At 36.0% G+C, this 21,591-nt stretch overlaps 1 protein-coding gene across 7 annotated transcripts in view; it reads left to right on the forward strand.

Moving 5' to 3' along the window:
- Positions 1-21,591, forward strand: part of SUPT3H (SPT3 homolog, SAGA and STAGA complex component) — a 279,815-nt gene that overhangs the window by 215,710 nt on the left and 42,514 nt on the right. For all 7 annotated transcript variants that reach the window (XM_074820229.1, XM_074820226.1, XM_074820225.1 and 4 more), the window contains 5 exons: positions 2,677-2,752; positions 5,451-5,563; positions 6,179-6,286; positions 6,763-6,951; positions 9,286-9,396. In XM_074820229.1, coding sequence (XP_074676330.1) covers positions 2,677-2,752; positions 5,451-5,563; positions 6,179-6,286; positions 6,763-6,951; positions 9,286-9,396 — 597 coding nt within the window. The remainder of the gene's footprint in view (positions 1-2,676; positions 2,753-5,450; positions 5,564-6,178; positions 6,287-6,762; positions 6,952-9,285; positions 9,397-21,591) is intronic.

The raw sequence follows: 21,591 nt of genomic DNA on the forward strand, positions 1-21,591 counted from the left end.
CGAGAGAGATTACTTAGTTTTACTAGACTGAAGAAGAGGAAGGTAAGATTAGATAGCAGCCTACAACTGCTGAAGGACAGTTACAACGATGATAGAACCAAACATTTCTTCATAGTGCTGGGTAGAATAAAGAAGGTCAGGAACCACAAATTGTTGCTTGGCAGTTTTAAGTAGGACATTAGAAATCTTTTTGCCTAGGACAACACTGGAACAGGTTACCCAGAGGAGACATAAAATCTCTGTCCTTGGAGGTTTTCAAGACTTTGCTAGAGAAAACCATAGCTGATTTCATCTACTGTTGGCAATAGTCCTCTTTTAAGCTGGAGGTTGGGCTGGAGACCCCTAGAGGGAGGGTTGTTGGAGAGGGATCTCAAGCAACAGTTCTGTGAGCCTGCACATTTCCGTGTAAGATATCAAGAAAATTTTGTCATAGAGAAGCTCAGTCTGTTTGATCACCCACCTAAAGTTAAATTATTTCAATATTATCTGGGAGTACCCAACTAGTAATTTCTGACTGGCAAACAGAGTCGCAAATGATTGCAGAATTTAAACCATATTGCATAAAAAGTTAGCATTTTAAATTTTTTGAAGAAATTTGAAGAATTTAAAAGCAAATTAGATGCCTTTCTAAAACAAATTATACAAGAAATTCTAGGACTGACATTTCTAGGATGTATTATGTGAGAAGTGTCCTGTGCTATGCAGAAGTTCAGATTAGATGATCCTGGTGGTACATTCTGTCTTCAAAAGTATGACTGAATTAATTCAGAGGCAAAACAGATCTCTGTTATGATTACGCTAGATGAGGGTTGAAGTTACAGCATATATTGTGAAAATTATTTTTAAAGGATACAAAATCAATCTGGACTTACTTAATGTTTTGATGAAATAGATTAACTGAAAATTTTTACTTATCTGAAATGGCAGCTCCACAAAATGTAGTCAACATACTAGAAGCATGCATAGGAGAACTGAAAAATATCTAAGTAGAACAGCTTCTATCCTGGTGACTAAAAGTCAAAATACAGTAGAAGGAATTGACTGGGTAGAGAAGGAGTATCCAGGTGTGCTCTTGGACAGTTAGTGGTTTAGTTTACAAGTAAATTGAACATGTTGACTGTCAACAAGATCTCATGATTGATGGATTGGACTGTCATATAAGAGTGACCTAGAAGGCAGAGAATAGAGGAAGAAACTGTGTATTTGAAGTACTGGGTTTTTTTTGTTTTTTGTTTTTTTTTCTGATTTGAGAAACTCCTAAGGCCAAATGCTGGTTGTATAGTATGTCTCCAAAGGCATTTATCAACAGCCCTTTTGTTTTCCGTTAAATCAGATTAAAGAACTCTCCAATGTAAAAGTGCTTGGGGAGTCAGAGCAAAATTTGTGTGTATGTGTGTGGTTTTTTCCTTGTTGATTTTTGTCTTTAATGCAAACACAACTGTACTTTACCTTCTTCGTGCATGGTTTCTTGAGCTGTATGGACTCACTGCAGAAGTCAAGTCTCGGTGCCATCAGCTGCTCCTGATACCCCTTTGTATCCTTAGTTATGGTTCTGTTCTTACCAGGTGTAATGATTTATTCATTGAGTTACTGTTTGAAAGATAGTTATAGTCCTTAATGTTTAAGACTTCCCTTGTTTGAGAGACTTGAGTAAGCTGTTTGCTTCTGAAGAGGATAATCATTCTCTTTAATCTAACTACCACTTCCCGACTCTGATACATGTCTTCTAGAGACCAGATCCTTACCTTGTGAAAATCACCCCTGCTCTGTTGAAGTAAACAAAACACAAGCACATGCTCAGACCTAACCATGAACTTCAGTGCTGCGTCAACCACGATTCAGTTATGGCACAGTGTGTATATGGAGGCAAGGGGGTGTGTGATATTTATGGTTTCATACCTTGACTTTTTTGAGATACACTCTTTTGGTTGACACTGGACTCTCTGTGAAATACATTCTTAAACCCAGTAGTGAACATTTTAAGCTTTTTTATTTTTTTTTTTATTTGAATGAGCTCTAATTCAGTCTAATTTTCTTTCTTCTCCTGTAGGTGTTCAGAAGTATAAAAAAATCAACCATAGATTAACAGTGGGGAAAAAAAGAGAAAAAAAATAAAATAGACACATTTACCACTTATTTATTACTGTGTATTGCATGAAGGAAGGGGCACTTCAGTGCTCCTCTCTGTCTGGTACATCCTCCATGTGATGGAATTTATTAATTTCACTACTGCCAGTGCTCCCATTTTAAAAGCACAAGGCTCAGTTCTGCTCAGTGCAGAACACATTGGCCTCGGTCCAGGAGAACATTGTACTTGTCTGGTCATCTGTAAATATGTAGGCAGACTATGCATGTGCTCCAGTTTAAATGTGCACCTCAGTTAGGGCAAGAGTGCTCAGCACCTTTCCTAACTCAGCCCTCATCACTGTCATAGGTGAGAGGTTTGCAAGCCGATTTTTAAAATAAGACTTGACACACTCCTCTGGGAAATTTAACTCACAAGTCTAATAACCAATCTGTGGTTTATATTTCTGCATCTTAACTTGTTCAATGGATGTTTGATTTGGGAGAGTTACTTCAAGGTTATGGCAGGGGTGCTTTGGTGCTATAATTTCTGTTGTGGAATGCAGTTCTCATTGGAATAAGGTACATCATGTACTTCTACTCTTTTGTCAGAGAGCAGAAAGACAAACACGAATGATGGACTCGGTCCAGTATGCAGAATTTTGTGAAAGTCGGCAATTGAGTTTTTGTAAGTATTATAATGGCTGCACTGTATTAAGATGTTCAATTATTATTTCATGTAATAGAGAACATAGCAGAGCCTCATGTTTTTTGAAAGCACTTTTGTTTCATCCACAATAATAAAACTTTAAATTCTTTGTCTGCATAACTCCTGGGAACAGTTAATTTAGCATAGTTTCAGGCTGTCAGGCAGAGTATTTTATTTGAATATTTACCAAGCTTTTTATATGCTCAAATACTGTGCTGTTGGGGATGACTGCAAAGACAGAACTGGTAAAGAGTTATTGGATTAAAACAACCATAGTTGCCTGAAGTCTGTCATGGTGGTGCTATAGTCAGCATATTAGTAAAGTTTCATGGTTGCAGGTTTTTCGGAATGCATCTAAAATTAGAGAAGAGCAGCAAGTTTTGCTTTTATTTCCCTATCCACAGAGACACAAAGAACTTACTAAAGAGTCTTTTCTATTTTAAGCTGTAAGCTCCTGCTGTGGAATTTATTCAACATTAGCCAAATTCATCAGTATATGCCATTCCAAGACTAATAACATGATGACAGAATTAGGGCTTTACTAGCACTGAAAACCAACTTACTAGAAGTACTTGTGGGCCACAACTATAATGAGCTGTAAATTAATGGGCTTGATCATGTAGCAAAACATCATTACAGAAGCGGTTAAGTGATGACTAAGGTTTTAGGTCAAATGTCAGAGAAAGTGAGGTGAAGGAGCCAGTAAAAATCATGACAAAACAGCACATGATGCTACAACGCAGACTTGAAAACAATGGTGTCTTTAAATGAGAGACCTTATCTTGTTCTTCCTTTTAAATTTGAAGAAAGAGTGACTCATTTATGGCAAATAAATGACACATTTGAAATACTGTTCTGTATCAGCAAATGTCAGCAAATATAGGAAAACATGTTTTATAAGCATTTCTTTTCCTAATTCAATATGTTTTGTAAGTTTAGTTATAATTTGGCATCACATATCTGTGAGCCATTAGATAAATGATACTTCAGATTGGGGTGCCTTCAGGAAATGAAAGGTTTGTGATAAAGTCATTTTTAAAACCCCAAAATTATCATCTGGAGACAGAACAAATAGAAATCTTAAATTTGCAAAATAAAATGGAATGTTACTGACTAGGGGATTGTGTTTTATAAAAATATCTCAGTGGTATTTTCACAGTGTTTTTAAATGGCCATGTCTATACAGTACTTTTTCACTGACATTTAATGTCATTAAAGAATAAGAGAATTACAGTGCTTAGAAAATAGTAGCAAGAGAGACTCATGCACAAATTCAATAGCATAATATGAACTCAGCTAGATAGAACATACTAAAGGCCATGCAGAACATTTTTTCAAAACTAATGCAAAGGCTATTTTCTACTTATTGTCTTATATTTTAGTAAAAAATTAATGTATTGCTATGATTAAAGTAGTAAACACTTTTTACTGTAATATAAACCCATGAAAACTGTGTCACAGGAGAATAAACCTGGAGGGGACTTTAAGAAGCCTGTTCTAACCGTATATATTAATAATTACAGCTCCACTTGTTTCTATGCGCTTTTAAAGACAGGCAAAAGAAAAGGTCCATCAAAGGATCCAAGTACTACAGGACTACAAATTGAAATTCTAGGGAACATTTTGTGGTCCTGCTGTCACTTTCACACTTCTCTTGCTTTGTTTGTTTTTTTATTGTCTTTAGCGACCCTTCTCATTCCCTCCTAAAATAATAACCACTATTTACACCTGTTTTCTGTTTAATACCTGACTTGTCTTTTAATATCTGACTTTAGCCTTTTAGTCCTCATTGAAGACTCTTTGAAAGAGCTGTTTCAAATTATTCTCCCACCTTGTATTTACTTCATTTTAGTCATCTTGTCTTCACAAACAGCCCTCATTAAGACCTCTATATTATTAGTTCTTTTCGGTCCAAGTCTCCAGAGCTTTCTGTGATCGCCTTGTCCACCACTGACCTAAGTAAGATCATCCTTTTTTTCCTCCTTTTACTCCCTCAGCAAATATCATGTTTCTTTGTCCCATATTTTTCTCTGTACTTTCTCCTAAGAGATCTCACCCATTAGCAGTGTGAAGTCTCCTCATATGAATGTTGATCATTTGCAGATCTACATCTATCCTTATTTCTTTATATCCAAAGCACATTGTAAAAACACTCATCTACAGATCATTTTGGCTAGTTTGTCAGCACCTGATACCTGTATAGTTAACACAAGGACTTGCTAGTTCTTCTGTCCTTCTTCATTTGTCTTCACTGTCGTTAATACAATTATATCATTTTATCTGGACTCAGATTTGTGTTGATTTCTTCTAGTGCTTTCTCTCATTCATCAAAGATGTGATGCAGTCATATTATTTCTTTCACAATAATATATTCAAAATCATGTTTGTCTCATCTATGGTCCTCTGAGGTAAACCCTTCCTGTTCTGAAATCTCCCGTATGATTGGTGGTGTGTTTTTCTCTTTACTCCGTGATGCTTATGGGCCTCCAAAATGTTGGGTATGAAATAACACTCTTTCCCCACTAGTTCCATGATGATAACTCCTTCCTTAGCCAATCAAATCATATTCACACTCCTTGTTTCACATTTGCAGTATTTTCTATGACTGGAAAAAATGCATTATTTTGGCCTACCTGTTGTTAACTTTTCCTTTTCCCCTTATGACTTTAACTGACAGCAAAGAAAGCATCCAAGTTTCGTGACTGGTTGGACTGTAGCAGTATGGAAATAAAGCCAAATGCAGTTGCAATGGAGATTTTGGCATATTTAGCATATGAGACTGTGGCACAGGTAAGGGACTATGCTGATTGAACTCTAGTTAAACAAAATCAATTACTCTTAGATGTACTTCAGCCTCAGGTGACTGTGTTGTAAGCCCCTTCAGAAGCATGCAGCCACTTCTTCAGCTAACCAAGCTAGCTGTATTCCTGTCTGTCTTTCAATTTACTGTATGACAGATGCCTACTATACCGTATTCATCCCTCTCATACACAAATAGAAATGTTTTATAATGGTTACAGAGGAGAGTGGAGTCCAGCATGAACTTTATTCAAGTCCAGACTGAAACCACATATTTTGCTATGTGACCTTTGGCAGTGTGCTGAGGCTCATTCAACCCCATTGCACAATTGGATTAAAAAGCAGGATTTCCTGGAAAACAAAACGTTACCTTAGTGCCAAGCCGAGCCCTCTTGGGTAGATAGATTACTCCATATATTTACAGAAGTGGAAAAGAAAGGTTCCTTAGGCTGAAATGTCTCTGAATAATTTTGTTTTCAGCTGAGAAACACTAAGAATAATCTGCCTCAACCCACATCTTCTCTCTCTCTTCATTGTTACGATGGCATTCATAGTAAGTACCATGTCAGTAACGTACCTGTTTATCGGCTGGTTTTGCCCCTCCAGTTGGTGGACTTGGCCCTTTTGGTTAAGCAGGACATGGCTCCCAAAGCTGGTGACCCATTCAGTCATGCCATATCTGCCACCTTCATACAGTATCACAACTCTACAGAGGTAAATCTTGCTTTTTCACACGTTAATGTATTTTATATTTTACTTTTACATGTATTTGATAGTTTGTTGCTTTCAAAGTAGATGTGATCGAATCTGGTGTTGCTACAGACTTCTGTTGTGCAGTTTATGAACACTGAAGTTGTGGATGTAGATGGAAAGACATAAATTATAGCTCCAAATGTTAAATTCTTAGCAGCATCTTTATATTCAAATGTAAGTCCCCTTTTCTTGGGTGGAATTTCCTTCTCTCTGTATTGAAGGCACTCTCTATTGCAGATTTGGAGATTAAAGTTGTCAGCAGTGGCAAGTGCAGTAAGTACTGTATTGTAAGCATTGCTCTGAAACAGATATAGTAACCTGTAGAATGAGGAAACTGAATTCTGTATTACATCTCTTCTGACAGTAAATCTAAGAAGGCAATACTACTTTTTTGTGATCTGATTATATAATGGTTGTTTGACATCTTGCTTTTATAGCCACACCTCTTAGGGCAATCTACAAGTGTGAAGACCAGTCTTGATTCTCCTGAAAACACACCACCTCCTACCCCCACACCCCCAGCATCAGCAGGACAGCAACACCTTGGGAAAACCCCGTCAGGAGCTCTGGGGAATGGTGGAATTGGACAGGACTCTACCAAATCCAAACAAAGGAAAAGAAAAAAGGTATTTGGTGCACAAGCCTGAAAATAAAAAAGAAAAAAAGAAAAAAGAAAAAAAAAAAAGAAACCAAAACATCTTCAGGAAATAACACATGTCATTTTAAATATTAATTGTAACCTATATCACATGTTAACTACCAATGTTATTGTAGGGCCAAATGTGTGGTTTGGTGTTCTTTCTGTCACAACCAGGCTAAAGGTTCTCAGTAACGCTGCAAACTGAATTTTGTTGAGGTAACAACTGCTGCTTCTAAGATGAGCTGCTCCTCTACAGCCACAGTGGTAAACACCACCCCAAATAATCATCCCCTTCTCCAACAGTACCAGCTAGTGTAGGTTTGGAGGGTCAAAGCATAAGCAAAGCAGGCGAAGAGGTGTTTGTGATTTTCCTGCTCCCAGCAGCCTTAGGCAACTGCCTCCTTTGTTTATAACAACTTTGCCTGACCTGCTTTATTTTTATGCCAGTTACATTCAATCTAAGTGTTCATTTACTTTTCATAAAATATGGACATGTCATATTTACAGTGTGAAATGTAAGTATTTCAATTCCTGTCTTCTGTTGTAGAGCCTTGGTATTCTATCTGAGAGGGATATACGTATCTTAAAACCACAAGGAAAATACATTTGATTAAATAAACTGGATAGGAAGCAGTGTGTTAATCACTTAGGGCTTTCTGAAAAAATGTGATGGCAGTAGGCATTTTGTTGCAGAGCAATGGAGTGACTTGTGATTTTCTCATGTGTGTTGTTATTCTCCTAAAACAAATACTAATTTTTCACAGAGTTAAACCGGTGATTTTTACAATGAGAGATAGAAAAAGATGTATTTTCTCCTTCTAGTGCCATCAGTACTGTAGATGCTCCTAATATATTCAACTTTCTCTCTACCCTTATTATACTCCATTTAGAAAGTCTTTAGTGAATCCTAAAAACCTCTCTGAAGACTTTTGCTTTTTTTCTCTTTCTTTTTATATTATGTTTGATTATGTTTTGTTTCTATGGCTGATTGCCATTATAATTCCTAGGAACAAGAATTTAGCTGGAGATGTAGTTCTTGATACATTATATTTCACTAGTGTTGTGAGTTTATTTTAAATTCTTAGTGTTTGACTAATGCCTTTTAAAATAATTATATTCCAAAAAGTGCACAGTTTTAATGAAATGTTCCCATGACTTGTCCAATTTGCTTAGGTATATACTGGATATAACTGAAGCATTGAGACAAATGAGTTAGCTTGGTGAAGAATGTTATTCTTAGTCCATGAAGGCCCAGTCCAGCAGAAAATATTTGAGTTTCATATTCCCTTTATGAATGTCAATCAGCAAGGGAAGAATCTGCCATCGTATTATGAATAATTCTGTGTGTACACACACAGGCTCCAGTGGACTCGGCACTCTTGAAAATAAAACATTTTGTAAAAGATATCTCAGGTTTGAAAGCATTAGTATATAGTGTAAATGTATGCAGGAACCATGTTTGTGTGTACATTAAACTTCAGTGTATAATTTTAAGTTTTATCATTCTTAACGCATTCACTAATATAGTTTCCATGAATTTATTACTAAGCAGCCATCATTCTGATAAGTCATCTGAATTCTGGCAAGCAGCCATTTCTAGATGGAGCCTAAACCAACATTTCAGTTTGACTAGCAAGGAGAAAAGAGTAACTTTTTCTTTTTAAAATATTTTAAGATAATTTTAATTAAAATATTTTAAGATATTTTCTAAAATCAAGGGTCCAGTAGCAGTGAATTCTTATTTTTCTTATTTAGGGTCCTTAATCCAAAATGTTATTTGTGTTTGAAAACAGTCCAGTTTGAGATAATTAAAATATTTTTGCATCCCTCTAACACCATTATGTCACATGTTTCATCTTCAAATTTCAATCTGATATTACTCAATAGTGATTTTGGTGTCAAATTGCTTTCCACTTCGGGTACTTGTTCAATATTTTCCCCACCTCTTGACATCATAATGAGAGCCTGAAATGTTTCAAAAATAGTTTCTGTGGTTATTGCAGTATGACTTATATGACCCTTTCATTTTAGTTTGAACATTTTCTGCTCTTTTCAATTGCAACATACAGCAGCACTAGGTGAAAGATTTAAGAGGACAAATATGGTGTTCTTTGGGTCTCTTAAGCAAAGTTCATGTAAAAGTCCTCTTTGATTTGTTAATAGCTTTTTTTCTCTAATGTAGTGTGTGGCAGCAATGATGTGTATCCTCAGGAAAAAAAAAATAGGTCCATTTTATAAAGGTTTATTTTCATACTTTATGCACTGTAGGTCTGTTGTGTGTTTTTGATTTAGTAACAATTTATGTGTTTTTCTGTTGCAGAGCACTGCAGCCTGTGGTATAGAGGCTCAAAGCGATGCCATCCAGCCCAGCCACATCAGAGAGGCCATTCGACGCTATGGCCACAAGATTGGCCCCCTTTCCCCATTCACAGTACGTAATAACAGAGTTATAAAAAGTTATATTTATAATCTTAAAGAACTTTGATTTTCAAGTGGTCAAATGAAGAAGCTTTGGAATTGTTGAAAGCAATTTGTGGTGACTGTAATTTTCTTTATAAAAGTGGCATAATTCTCTTGGGAAATAAAACTTAGTAATTTCTGTCTCTTTTTGGAAAGACAAAAAAGTTTTTTTTTTCTTTTAAATATTATTTTCTTTCAATTACAAATTATGCTTTTTTGTTAGTGCTTGAATTTTCTGTTTTTGCAAAGTTTAGGTTTACAGTTATTTTAAATTATATGTATTCCAATATGGTGAGGAGCACTTTATATTCTAAAATTAGTTGTGTGTCAGATACTGCTTCTATTGGAAGTTGAACTCTCAAGTGACACATTTACGGTTGGAGAAAGAAAAGAATGGTTTCTTTAGACAACTTTAAACCTCCACTAAAATGTAATAGAACTGAGTTTGTGGTAAAACTGATGGGTTATGAGGTTTTGCCATCATTTTTTCTATGCAAATTGCAAATCCATTGTTCAGAGCAGCCAAACAAATTCTTTATTTAATTTCTCAGCTGATAAAAGGTGGAAGTAGTCTGTCTGCAATGTCATAAATTGGGGTCATTTTCTTCTGATCTGCTGTTCTATGTGGCATATAGCCTTGCTTGCCTCACAATATCTACATTCAGGAAAAAAATGAATGTCAAAGAAATCTTTACAGGAAGAAACAAAAACCAAAAAACACCAAACTAGGTCTGAGCCCCGAAGAATCTAGAAGAAATTGTCCATTTTTGGAGGGATTTTAAGAAAGGAAAATTATTCTGAATTTGTAGGAAATTCATCTACATAAAAATTATACAGAAGTATATGAAGAACATGAATATCAAGGAAATAGTGGGACTTGACCTCAGAAACAAGGAACAAGTAAAAATAAGAGTAAATGAGTATGTGAAATTATAATTTTCCTAGTGTCAAAACTGATCAATGCTTTTATAAATGTCGGTAAATGCTTGGTTTATTAATAATAGTTGATACGTATTTGCAGTGATGTGTCTTTGCACAGTTTTACCTCTCTCTTTTGCCACTCACAAATGTTAGATTAATACCATGTAAAACGTAGCATAGAATTTCCCGTCCAAAACAGAGAAGCATCTTTAGCAGAAATTGGCTAAGAGACGTAGCTAAGAACATGGCAATAGCTTCTGAAAGCAAAGAATGTATTTTATGAATTTTATTATAAAGAAATAAAGAGCTCACATAAACAACTACAGAGAGGTAAGTCTTCCTTCCCTAACCCTCACTAAAAGTGGTTTGGTTAATTATTAACCAAAGTTTGAAATTTCTCTGCAACCACAAGATACAACACAATACTCTGGTTTGGGTTGCTTTTTTTGATGTCCTGCAATCTTGTGAACTTCCCAAACAGTACAACTAACCAAACAATTTAATTTGTTGACATTACCTACTGTCAATGTGGTTGATGAGATGAGCAGGTCTTGTACCCTTTAAACAAGCCAAGAATGAGAGAGGAAATCTTGGGTCATCTTCTACATGCGTACAGATGTTGTAGAGCTGTCATACGATTCCTTTTTTAATGAGAAGGTTCAGGAAAAGCATTTTGAGAGATATTATAGAGTATGCATTTAGGTCTGCCAGTCTGCCCATTTTTCCTGTCAGTGCCCTCACTGACAGTTTTGGGGACAAACATTGCTATCACGGTTGTCCAAAACGAAAGTACCCCAAATTTCCTTTATGTTCCATATAGGTGCAGAAAGCATAAAGGTAGATTGATGCTTCCTTTGACCCGACCTTTTCATATTGCCAGACTCTCACACTGCTATATTAAAAATATTATCTCTAGACATTCTGAAGAGTACTGCAGCAACACTTCTTTTGAATGACTTCTGCTTTCTCCCATTGCCACTGTCTTCACGATAGTTTCTTTTTATATCTGTGTCACCTCCTAGACAGGATGACAGAACCAGGAGGAAAGGTAGCTTTACTCAGTGTGCTTCTTGTGATTCTGTGGTGACACTTTAAAAACTGCAAAAAGAAATATTGAATGAGTATCTGTCATTAGATTCAGTGAAGTCATGCTTCCAGCTGTTTCCACACTTAAAACTAACCTAAAGGTCATGTAGAAGTTAGGAATATACATTGCACGTCATCTCTTTCATTTCTCTTAAGCCTGTTGATCATTCTTCCACATCAGATCTGATTTTACAGTCAATAGGTGCCCTGCCAGAGTGTACTCTAGGTGAGGAGGAAGGATTTTTCTGCATGTCCAGTTGTTTTACACTGCTTTCTGATGGCAGTTTACCGTTTGTGTTAGCACTCCTACTACAGAAGCAAGGAAAAGAATAAAGAAACAACTATTTTTGTGAGCTATATGCATGTTCACTTCAGTCCCTAAAATGTATAGATTAGACTGAACTTTAAGTAAAAGATATAGTTCTACATTTTTACAAATAGCAACAAGAAAAAAGTGCAAAGCTGCTAATGCCAAAATGCTATATTACTCCAGTATAAGTTTACAATACTTGTACAGGAATAATGTAGAATCAGTCCTAGAAACCTAACCGTGTACTTACCTATCCCAAGTAACTTCACATGTGTTAGAAACATACAGGAATAATAGGCAAAATAATTTATCCAAAGTATTCAACAACAATGTTTTGAAAATAAGAGCATGTTACTACTCTTGACTGCTGACCATTGAGAAAAGATTGGGGAAGGAAAAAGGTCTCACTTTAAACACTTTCCAGTCTTGCAAAGTAATATTACATGAACACAGTACAGTTACTGGGATTTAATGATTTTAATTTTGTAGACCTATGCTATTTGGAAATTTTCTTGGATATGTGACTATTGAGCAGTAAGGAGGATTTACAGAAGAATTTTACCCTTGCTGTAAATTAGTAAGAAACAAGGGACAGCTCTGGACTCTTTTTTCCTTTTAATTTCCATCTCATTACAGCCAATCATACGAGGCAGAGAGCAAACATTTTCTTTTTCGTTTCAGAGATTATTCTTAATTTAGCTGGAGTTGGTTTTTGGCGTTTCGCCATGCTGCCTAGTGTGAGGCATTCGGTAGTCTCCCTGAAATTCACTGTGTATCATTTTTAAAGTTTATGATTTAACAACATTGGTTTTTGAAAGACTTTATCATCTGTACAAATGTATTGAGTTTAAATCAGCAGTACATCTGGAGAAATTAATAAAAACTTGGACCTGCAAATATGTGATAATATTTCCCCATTTAAAATTGCGAGATACTATAAAATCAATGTTCTCTGTATCAAAAATCCAATGCAGGTGATTGCATTTTAAACCAAAACCAGACAAGAATATTCTAACTGCCCTTGATATTAAAATACAGATTTTGTTAACTCTCTTCTTTTTTTGTCCCTGCGTTATAGTTTTTAATCTTTTTTTTTCTCACTTTCTTATCATTTCTGACCACTAGTGAGCAAGGACTTCTCAGTTCTTAGACTAAAGCTAATTTCTGCACTGTCTGGCAACTCACCCTCAGTAATGGCAAGACCCATATATAATTGCAGAGGCAGATGAAGGTATAGATATTTGACTAGATTGTCAGCTGGGAAACCATCCTTGTTTTGTCCAGATTCAACATCACACTCCAAAAATGTGAAAACTCCCTACCTTTCTTCCCCTCTGTGGGGTTATGCCTTGCTTTAAGACTTGATTAACGTGTTTTTCAGTAATGACTCATTCATATTTGACCCATGTAATTGCCCACACACACCTAAAGCTAACTCTTCAGAAAGGTCTCTTTGTTTGAATGACTCGCCATGGAGACAGTGATGTATGAGGCCTTGATTCTGCTCAACTGAATAAAATTTACTTGTTTCCTTGGCACAGTTCACAAGAGGATATGAACTGATAGGACAGTCTTCTTCTGGTCTTGTATTTATCCTACCAATGCACAACCTTTATTGTGGTGTGGCTTGTTCAGCTTTTTCTTGGATCACTTTTCCATTCCTCAAGGTGGGTGAGAGGGAAACAACCAGGTACACCAGATCAGAGGCCCATGAGAACCTTACGCTTGTAGGTCTTGGTTCTAATCTTGTCTTGGTAGTAAACTGGTATTTTCATCAAGAAAATTCCATGTATGGGGGACTGACTTTGGGATGGATGCATTCAATATGAGGTTCACCCATAGGCAGACTGAGTTCTTCCCTGAGCACCATCAGTCGTGGTCTCATATTGAAGCTTGATGTTGGAAGAGACAGACTGAGTGGATCTCATAGGTTGATTCCATACCAGGAATTTCCAAAGTCAACCTTTCCATTTTAGATGTAAACAAGAAAGCAGTAGTTCACATCCAGGATCCTCCTCAGATATGTTGCTCTGGTGAAACTGTCTGATGTAGATCTTGCCTTGATTCAGGATGAGAAGTTATCTCAGTTTTCCATATGCCATCTCACAGCTTGGGCACCAGGCTGGGTTAGGGTTCTCATCGCTTAGCTCCATTTCTTACATGCTACTGCTCCAAAGGATTAAAAGAAGTAAGTTTAGTTTTCTCTACTCATTTAACTAACCTTTTCCATTTTTAAAAGGTGAAAGACTTTCCATGTGTAATGTTGGGGCACAATTGGTGACTGTCTTTCCACATCAACCATCCTTGTGTAGGATAACACATTTCTTTCTTCTCATTAGAAAACTCATACCCTAGTGGTTTTGGTTCAAACACTAAATTTCTGAATACAGCAGGCCCTTGACAACTGCAGTCTGTTGGTTGTTACATTGATCCATAAAAATATCCTTTCTAGGGGCTTCAAAGAGATCAGGGGAGGGTTTAGATCCTTCTGATACAGTTTTTCCCTCAGACACCATAAAGAATAGCTCAGAATAGCTTCTGTCTAACATTATATCAAGGTTTTGCAGTACCTGGAAAATAAACATAGCTTGTGTCAAATAGTTCCTGTTACTGAGATTTGAAGCAGTGGCCATACCTGGATATAGAAAACTCTGCTGTAGGACTGTTAATATACCCCCTCCATGTTTAGATACATACCACCAGACCTCTATATCGCTGAAGTGTATTTGTTGTGGAAGTCTTTTTTAATGTAGATTGAAGGGGGCTACTCAGTGCTCCATCTACATTTCTACCAAATTAAGACACAGTGGTCATTGTTATTGCATGAAAGCTCAAAGGTGGGCTTGTATGTCTGGGTAGAGAATTGTGTCATTGGAGTCATCACTGTGTGAATAAGCATGGAAGTAAGCCCTTGAAGGGGGAGAGGTTAATTTTCTGTAATGGATTTGCATATATTTTGGTTGTATATTTTCCCATCTGCCCGTCTTTTCTCAGTTTTTTCAGACTCCCTGGGGGAGAGAAACAAAGGGCTTTTGTGACAGTTTAGCCAATGCAAAAAAGTAACCAATTATAGCCGAGAATCCACTTGACTGGGAATCACAATGGCTTCTAAGTAGTCCAGGAAGGAGCTATTCCTGAATACACCAAGAGTCATTTTGTGCTCAGCATTTAGTGTTTAACTGGGTATGAATCTAAGACTACACTCACTGCATTAGTGTCCTGGTACACTTTGCTTCCCTGGGTGAATAGGTTTCCCAGGTGAATCGAGGTGTGTTTCCTAAATGCAGTCATAGTGGAACGGTGACCGATTAGCCCAGAACCAGTTATGTCACTATCTGAGAATTAATCTAAATTGTTCTAAGTAAATAAATAACTATTTCAAGACTGCTAGGTAACTATTAGTTTTGCTAGAAGTATTTTTTTACAGAAATAGAGATACAAAGTATTTTCAAGCATTAAACCAATTATAGAGATGAACAGTGCTAGTAGCAATAATATTTGCCATGACACTTGGATTTTTATAACACCTTTGTTATGGACATCTCAAACTGCAAACTTTTTGCTAGTAACATCCATTGAAGCGTTCTCTTGAAATTATTGGGGTAATACCTGACATGCTGTGTTTGGCAATTTTCTCTGAGAGAATTGCAATGTATTGGATCTTAGGTCTGTGACACCTGAATGAGGGACAAGGGAAAGGGAAGAGCAGAAACAAAGCAAAATTTCTTTGAATATGCATCCCTAGATGCTTACTGACTGTGAGAAACCCTTGCCATACAGAATTCCTCATAGAACCTGTGGCTCATGGACTTGCATTCCAGCTGGCAAGTCATGATGACTGATTTTGGTAGTGAGGAAACCAAAGCACATTATGGGATAATGGATGTTTTCTGACTCCAGGTTTCTGCATATATAAAAAGGAATTTGGAGCTTATGCCCAATGTGGGAATTCCACAGTTCTCCACCCTGAAGTCCAGGACTTTAATCATAGAAACATAGAAATGTTTGGGTTGGTAGGGACCTTTAAAGATCATCTAGTCCAACCTTCCTGCCATGGGCAGGGACACCTTCCACTAGACCAGGTTGCTCAAAGCCCCGTCCAACCTGGCCTTGAATACTTCCAATGATGGGACATCCGCAACTTCTCTGGACAACCTGTTCCAGTGTCTCACCATCCTCATCCTAATGGAACTCCTGCCAGCTTCACTCTTTCAGCTTTGAGAAAGAGTTGACCCAGGTTTACCTATATTCAAATGTTCAAAATTATTTTGCATTCAACTGCAGTTTGAGGTGTACATGCTAGAACCCTACTACTGCCGAGTTGTACTGATGTGAGTCATGTTTTATTTTTGGTTTCACTGAATCTTGCTGGTTTTGACTGGTTGAACCTTGATGGACCTGAGATGAATCTCATCAGTTTTAGTTGCCAGATGGAAACATACTTCTTCCCAAAATGTCCAGATTTCTGAAGGAAATCATGTGAAGAACTTCTATTTTGTAGAACACTTCAAAATACTAGTGTTACTTCTAAAGTCGAAAACCTGAGTGTAAGTACAAGTTTTCTCTTTTGCTGCTGAATAACTCCGTCCCACACATAGAATTTTGATTTTATTTCTGTTTAAAAAGCAAATATAGGAGAATATTTTATAAAATAAACCAAACATATTATTTTGGGACTATTTTCTTAAGATGGTTAATATGTATTTGTAAAGTGATATTTTCTGACATCTTTCCCTTTTTTGCTGTTTCATCATGATTGTCCCTCTCTTCCATCTGATTTGGTGTAAGTGTCCCTAATAAGGCAGTTTTGGAAGAAGAGTTAAGCTGTGTAATTTATTCTTTAGCAGCATTTGATGGATGTTGGTTTGGACAAAAAGAGCACTTTGAAAGTTTTATAATCATATGGTAAATGAGAACTAACATTAGTGAAAATGATCTGTTTGCATTTATTTTGACCTTAATAGCTATGTCAAAGTGACTAACATAATTAGAGCATCTAGGTTTTGTCTCCAAGTGCAAGCCACAATGGAAAGCAGCAAGTGTACTCTCCATTGTTCTGCATTTTATCATGTCTAAGGTAGTCTAGACATACATCTTATCCATATATTCTCTACAGTATTGGATGGTACTCAGTATTGCCACTTTAAAGCATAGTCCAGACTTTCAAGGAGCAGAGATTTAAATAATTGATTTTAAAAATAGCGCCATATAATTTTGCAAGACAGGAATGGGAAATATGTAACTCTTCGTCATGTGGGATGATGCAATTCCATGTGCTTTACCTGAATCTATTTCTCTGTGCTCTGTGTGTTTAGGTTAAGGAAGTGAGGCATTTTATGTGTATTAACTCATTGCAGGCTAAATCTTGCTTCCTTGGTCAAGGAAAATGGGAAATTTGTCTACATAGGATTAACAGACTTTTTGAGAGATCAATTGAAATTTGGATATAAATTAGTATATATGAATATTCTAATGTTTTTATATAGCATTTGTTTGTAATTGTACTCTTCTACACTCATTCTTTTTCTTATTATTCATTTAGATAGTGAAGAAGTAGAATAATACTGAATGCCCAGTTGTTAAACATCAGCTTACTCTGTCCCAGGATCTCAAGTACAATGATATTGATATTACAGCCCTTTACATGGAAATTATAACCACATGATTAGATCATTTCATGATTCATTCAGATGAGTGGTCTATTAGACCATTGAAGTGCAACGTAGAATGAAGAGGGTGAGAAGATTACGTCTCTTACATGTACAGAATGTATTGGAGTTCAGTGAGAAGTCAGTGGAAAGTCATTGTGAGAAAGAGCAAATCGCCATATCTTGTAGCATGACTTGGGTACATATGAAACTTTGGTTCTGGACTCTACTTACAACATGGCAGCACCATTAATTTCAGTAAGATTCAGGATTTAGATGGTATCAAAATCAATACCAAACGAAATAATAACAAGCTCGATCTTTCTGCAGACTGGCAAAGAAAGTAAAATAATAATAATATGTTAGATTAAGATTACTCTAAAAAGATAGCCCCTGTAAAGTGTGTAGTGAAAATGGTCTGCAGTCTTGACTGGGCCTATACGTATAATCCCAATATTCATCCGAACATTATTCTAAATAATATTATTTAGTATGCCAAGGGGTTCACAAAATTATCAGATGGATATTTCTTAGCAGGAAGCATAATGTCTCTAGAGAAATTATTTTAAGTTATTTGAATTGATTGTATTTCTAACAGTTGGAGTAACGAACAATAAATAATTATTTAAAAATATTTATTCTGTGATCAATATATAGTGATTACGTGAAACCTTGGTATGAACATTGTAAGTAGTACATGAACAGTTCGTAAGTAGTACTTGTGAACATGAGCGAACAAGTCTAGTAAAAAGTACAGCTACATCCTCTACTCTGAAATTAAAAACAAAGTGGTCAGCTACAACAGTGGAAGACCACAGGCAAAAAGAATAAGGAAATGTTTCCAAAACAGATTCTTTGTCCCTCTAGTTTATGCCAGTTCTGAAATGAAATGTTTTAGATGTTTAGTTAAAGAGAAACTGAGTTTATAAATGTAAATTGTAATCCCTCACAGACCTGGGGAAGACAGTGGCCATTATTCAGCAGCATGTGTGTGGGTAAATGGAGCATATTGAATGAACAGAGGGTATAACCAACTTTTGTTTGGATATTTACTTTTTGGGGAGAATGCTCCTTCAGGCTCCAGGTCATTTCAGTATGAAAAGACTTGCTAGTCTAAACCTTCTCTTGTTAAAAATTTCGGTCCCATAAAATTGCCTAACCATCATAAAACAATGCATATTTACAAAAGCATGTTTATGATACTTCTTGTGACATTCCCTGCATGAAGAACGTGTAACACCAGAGAATGCTATTTGGCAGAGACTTGTATTATTTGGGCCTTATACAGCCCTGTCTATGCTCTTAACAGATTTTAAATACTAAATGCAAGTATTCCACATAGACTTTGATATATTACATGTACATGTAAACAATAGTTTCTCAAATTAAATACTTAGTCAAGACCTTTCACTTCTACTGTTTTAAACGTGCTCGTTATTGATCCTGAGCTCAACTATTGTGCAAATGCTTAAATCCATTTCTGTTGTGTTAAATACTGAAGTTGGTCACAAACCTTTAGTAATTTAAATTTAATAAAGATGATATTTACTCTACTGATTTCCCCTCGAAAACAAAATTTGTGGAATAGTAGCTAAAGACCTGGCAAAGCTGAGCATGTAAGAGACTAAAACAGCAGATTCTGAGGGTGGAAAGAAGAGAGGGAAACTCTGAAAATATAAAGGGTAGTGTGGCAGTATATTTGTGGAGATAAACAGAACAGAACATTTTGAAATGCAAGTTTGTTTGAGGTGCCTTAAATTTCAAGAAGAATTCAGCTTCGCATTTGGTCTGCAACTTAATCTTAACTACAAGAAATTTCTTTCTGCATATTTCAGGCCAAAATAGTAGTGAGAAGTTCTGGAATACAATCTTCAATAATTGCTTCAATATACACAATATGGATACATTATGTCTAAAATTTTCTAAAGCACTTGAATGATAAAAAATTTTGAATGCTGTTTCCGAAATAAATTAGGTACATAGAAACCAAATAAAAAATCTCTGATATTTACAGTCCCGTATATTATATACTGCCCCTATTGATATTCAAATTCAATTGATACTGATTTTGAAGAAGTCAGGATTTCATTCTTCATTGGTTTTCAAAAATGAAATGTATGTATTTATGTCAAAAGCCATTTGAAAACTTTTCATTCAGGTATACATCGAGTTTCTTACAGAAAAAGTCAAATTGACTTTTTTATTGTTTCTTCTTATTTTGAAACCCAAAAAAAGCATTTTATTTCATTAAACAGTTACATACTTATGAAGCCTTTGTCTATACTTCAAGCTATTGTCTGTAGTTATTTGTTATTCTACAGTGTTAACAGTGTGCATTTGAAAAATATGAGTTATTATTCTATAAAACCAGTAGGAAGTCAAATCACAGTTTGGAAATCTTGTTCCCTTCTCTCCCAACCCCCAACCCAAGGCTCCTCCTTTCAGATTTATGAAAGAAAACATTTCTTTCTGTAAAAGGTTTTTGTATGCCAGCATCTGGAAGTGTTTATTTCAGTGGCGTGTAATCTATCTGTGGATTTAGTTAGCACCAGACCCCCTTTTGTGTACTCCTGACTTAAAATTTTTATAAATGATCTTGTTGAATTTGTGCCAGTGTGCACATGGTTTGGCTGATTGCTGCATATATCCTTTACCTGCCAGTCACCTTTGATTTATATTCTTTCCCCTCTGCTTTTGCCTTCCAAAAATGGTGCCACTGAACTGTCCTCTAAATCATCTTATTGGATAAATTACTCCAAGATGAGATGGTACAGTTTTGGCCGACTCCTCAATAGAAGGCATTCCTATAATCCATCCTCACCCGCTCTGTGTAGAACCATTCAAAAAAAAGAATGAACAGGGGAAATCAGGCTCCCTCTTCGATCTGAGCACTATTTCTTCCAGTGCTATTCAAAAATGCAAAATTGGACATTTGATTTATATAGCACTTAATACCATCTGAAGACACATAAACTGTTTGAGAATCTTTCACATAACTTCTCCTGAACTGAACTTCCTCATTCTATGAATTTAATCCCAAGAATATGGTTATACAGTTTTCTCCCAGAAAGTTTTAAATGTGAAAGAATAGCGTATTTAAGAATATTCTAAAGCATTTCATTTGGAATAGATTATACAATATACATGACAGTTCTTTCCATGATAAAATCCCCATTGGTTTCCTTAAACTAAACAGCTAATGCTCCTTCAGAATAACAACAGTTCTGTAAGCTTTACTTAATGACATTACTAATTTGGAGAGTTTTATGAAGTTTCCTGGAGAAAAGCAGGTGGCTTGGCAGTAATTTAAAAGGTTCACAATTTGTGGTAGCGGTTTCAGGGGGTTTCATGTTTCTAAAGAGGGAGACCAAGCTGCATATTGCTTAAGAGTGTCTGACACAATGATGTATCATTTTGGACTAAGTTTCCAGAAGTTCGTTGGTCATTAAATGTGCTGCTTGACTTTATATTGCAGTTTCCCAGCTGTCTCTACTGGGGGTAATCTTAACACTCAAGCTGAATTTATTAATGAAGGCGTAAGCTTGCAATACTGATGAAACAGTAAGTTGCCCAGATGATTTTATTAAACAGGAACATAGATTTTTTTAGATAAGACAAAAATGTCATTTAAGGAGATTTGAAAAGAACTGGCTCATTTTGTGCAGAGCACTGGGAAAGTATTTACAAACGGTCTGGATAGTATTTGATATCCTGTGGGGACATTTAAAATTCTTGGATTGCACATACATCAGTGTCTTACTACACAACACAGTGAATGAATTGTTGCAAGCAGCGCACAAGGCTTTCAGACAGTATAGATGTGGTTCTGTTGAGGTAGGAGATACTGGCATGAAATAACTCTGCTAATGTCTGCACAACCGCGTGGAGGGTTGCTACTCCATTGTGTTGCTGCTTGTTCAGGCGTGTTACACTGGAAGTACTAAATGAAACATGTGCATCTTGATAAATGTAGGAGCTTGCAGTGTAAGCTTTTATTACTTTTCATATCTAATAATTTTTTTAAAATGTGATTTAGCAAATAAATTTACTAGCTCTGTTAGTGAGAAGATAATAAGTACACTATGACGTTTGCAATCAACTGAATCTTTCATAGAAAACAAAGCAACTCCTAATCTCATAAGCCTTATATAATATTTTTTTTCTAATTGTATGGCCAGATTCAAATACATACTAGAGACAT

Source organism: Strix aluco, chromosome 3 (genome assembly GCF_031877795.1).
Source record: "Strix aluco isolate bStrAlu1 chromosome 3, bStrAlu1.hap1, whole genome shotgun sequence".
Taxonomy (NCBI): Eukaryota; Metazoa; Chordata; class Aves; order Strigiformes; family Strigidae; genus Strix; species Strix aluco.